The 1,990-nt window shown below is 23.8% G+C and overlaps 1 protein-coding gene across 1 annotated transcript in view; it reads left to right on the top strand.

The window, feature by feature from the left end:
• Nucleotides 1–1,550: 1,550 nt before the first annotated feature.
• Nucleotides 1,551–1,990, top strand: part of LOAG_18150 (hypothetical protein) — a gene marked incomplete at both ends in the record, with an annotated part of 1,569 nt that continues 1,129 nt past the window's right edge. The window contains one exon of the mRNA XM_020450816.1: nt 1,551–1,635. Within this exon, the coding sequence (XP_020305452.1) occupies nt 1,551–1,635 (85 nt within the window). The remainder of the gene's footprint in view (nt 1,636–1,990) is intronic.

Below are 1,990 nucleotides of genomic sequence, written 5' to 3'. Positions count from 1 at the left end.
ATTATTTATTATTATTATTATTATTTATTATTATTTATTATTTATTTATTATTTATTATTTATTATTATTATTGTTATTGTTGTTATTGTTATTGTTATTGTTACTGCTATTATTATTGTTGCTGTTGGTAATTAAATCAAAACTGAATAATATTGATCGATGAATATTTGTTTTTATATAATACTCCAAGGAATACCTCCAATTATTCATCTTATTATTTCAATTTACAGATGTTATATATAACTCAGTTCTATTACCAATGGAATGTTAATTAGGATAATCAATGGTAGGAAAAAAAAAATGAATAAGTGTCATTTCATATGAGTATCATTGTCCACAATTTTGCTTAATCAAAGCTAATAATAATACGATACATTTCATTCCTCGAATTGTTTTGCACTAATTATTAATTAATTTCATTATCTTTCTCTCCTACTTAACCGTTTATAAAAGTTCACTCTTCTGCATCAACCAATGCATAAATATGCGCATAAATTGATATTTCATCTCATCAATTAACATTTTTGGTATTTTACAAATGCCCCACAACAATACATAAGCATTTTGCATACTTAAATTTGAATTGGTAGCCTAACAAATATTATAAACATCATTAACTCATCAAGGTCATCGTATACCTCAACTTTTACACTATATTCCTATTAGTAAACTTTAATTTAAATATTGATCATCATAAGATTGAATTAGAGAAAATGGATAAATATATGAATGAACAGGTAAATTGTTCCGATCGTAATAAATAAATAAGCATCATTAATAATATCAAATTAAATGGACAAACATAGTAAACAAATGAGTTAATAAATAAACAATAAAATGAAATGAATAAATATAATTTTATTGTGGAATTATTTGAATTAAAATCGTTCAAGAATTCATCTCAAAATAGAAAAAAAAAGAAAAACTAAATGATAGTATTGTCCATTACAAAATTAGGAGCAATTTAGACAATCATTAGCAAAGGGATAGCTTATTTACAGTAGAAAAAAAAAAAACATCGTGGAAAAAATATTTTAATTGAATATTAACCAAAGTTTAACAAACTTAATTAAAGCTTAATAATTGGATGGAATAAATGGAATGTTTTAATAACCAAAATTGTTTTGTTGCCTTTCTGAACTCAAATTATATATCATATAAAGTTAATTATCAATGATGATATATTTTGCTGAGAGATCAGAATTCAATTTAATGAACAATAATCTATAGATGCTAATATTCAGGAAAATAATTGTAGTTGCAGGAAAAAAAAGGAACTGAAATCGAAATAGTAATTAGCGTTTTCGTATGTTATTAAAAAAGAAAAAAAAAACTATTCTGTTTAATTGCAAAATGAATTTATCATTTTTCTTAATTTAATTATATTTAAAAAAAAAAAGAAATAAAAAACAACTATTGAAAAAGTGAAAATATTATTTTCTCCTAATTAAATTATATGAAAAGAAAAACAAAAAATAATTGTTGAAAAAGTGAAAAAAAAAAGGGAAATAATTAAGATGATAAGAATGAAGACGACGAAGAATGAAGAATGAAGAATGAAGAAGAAGAAGAAGAAGAAGAAGAAGCATGCCGTAGGCATATCTTTAAGAAACGATGTAAACACTATGAACAAGGTAATAATTATATCACCTTAATCTCCTTCTTAACCATTCAACATTAAATCAAGTTTTCAATCTTATTTTTCGGTAAATTTTTAATCAGGGCAAAATGTCATCTTACATGAAGAACATTATAAATTTACAACATTAAAAATGACAAAAATATCAAGGATCTTTACATTTTATCAAGCAAATTAATTCCATACATCAAACAATACTGCTCTACAATAACAACAACAACAACAACAAGAGCAACAACAACAACAACAGCAACAACAACAACAACAGCAACAACAATAGCAACAACAAAAACAACAATAACAACAACAACAACAACAACACTACTACTACTACTACAGACAACAACAAC

The sequence above is a fragment of the Loa loa genome (genome assembly GCF_000183805.2).
Source record: "Loa loa unplaced genomic scaffold supercont3.208, whole genome shotgun sequence".
Classification (NCBI taxonomy): Eukaryota; Metazoa; Nematoda; class Chromadorea; order Rhabditida; family Onchocercidae; genus Loa; species Loa loa.
This window is presented reverse-complemented; position numbering and strand designations above follow the sequence as displayed.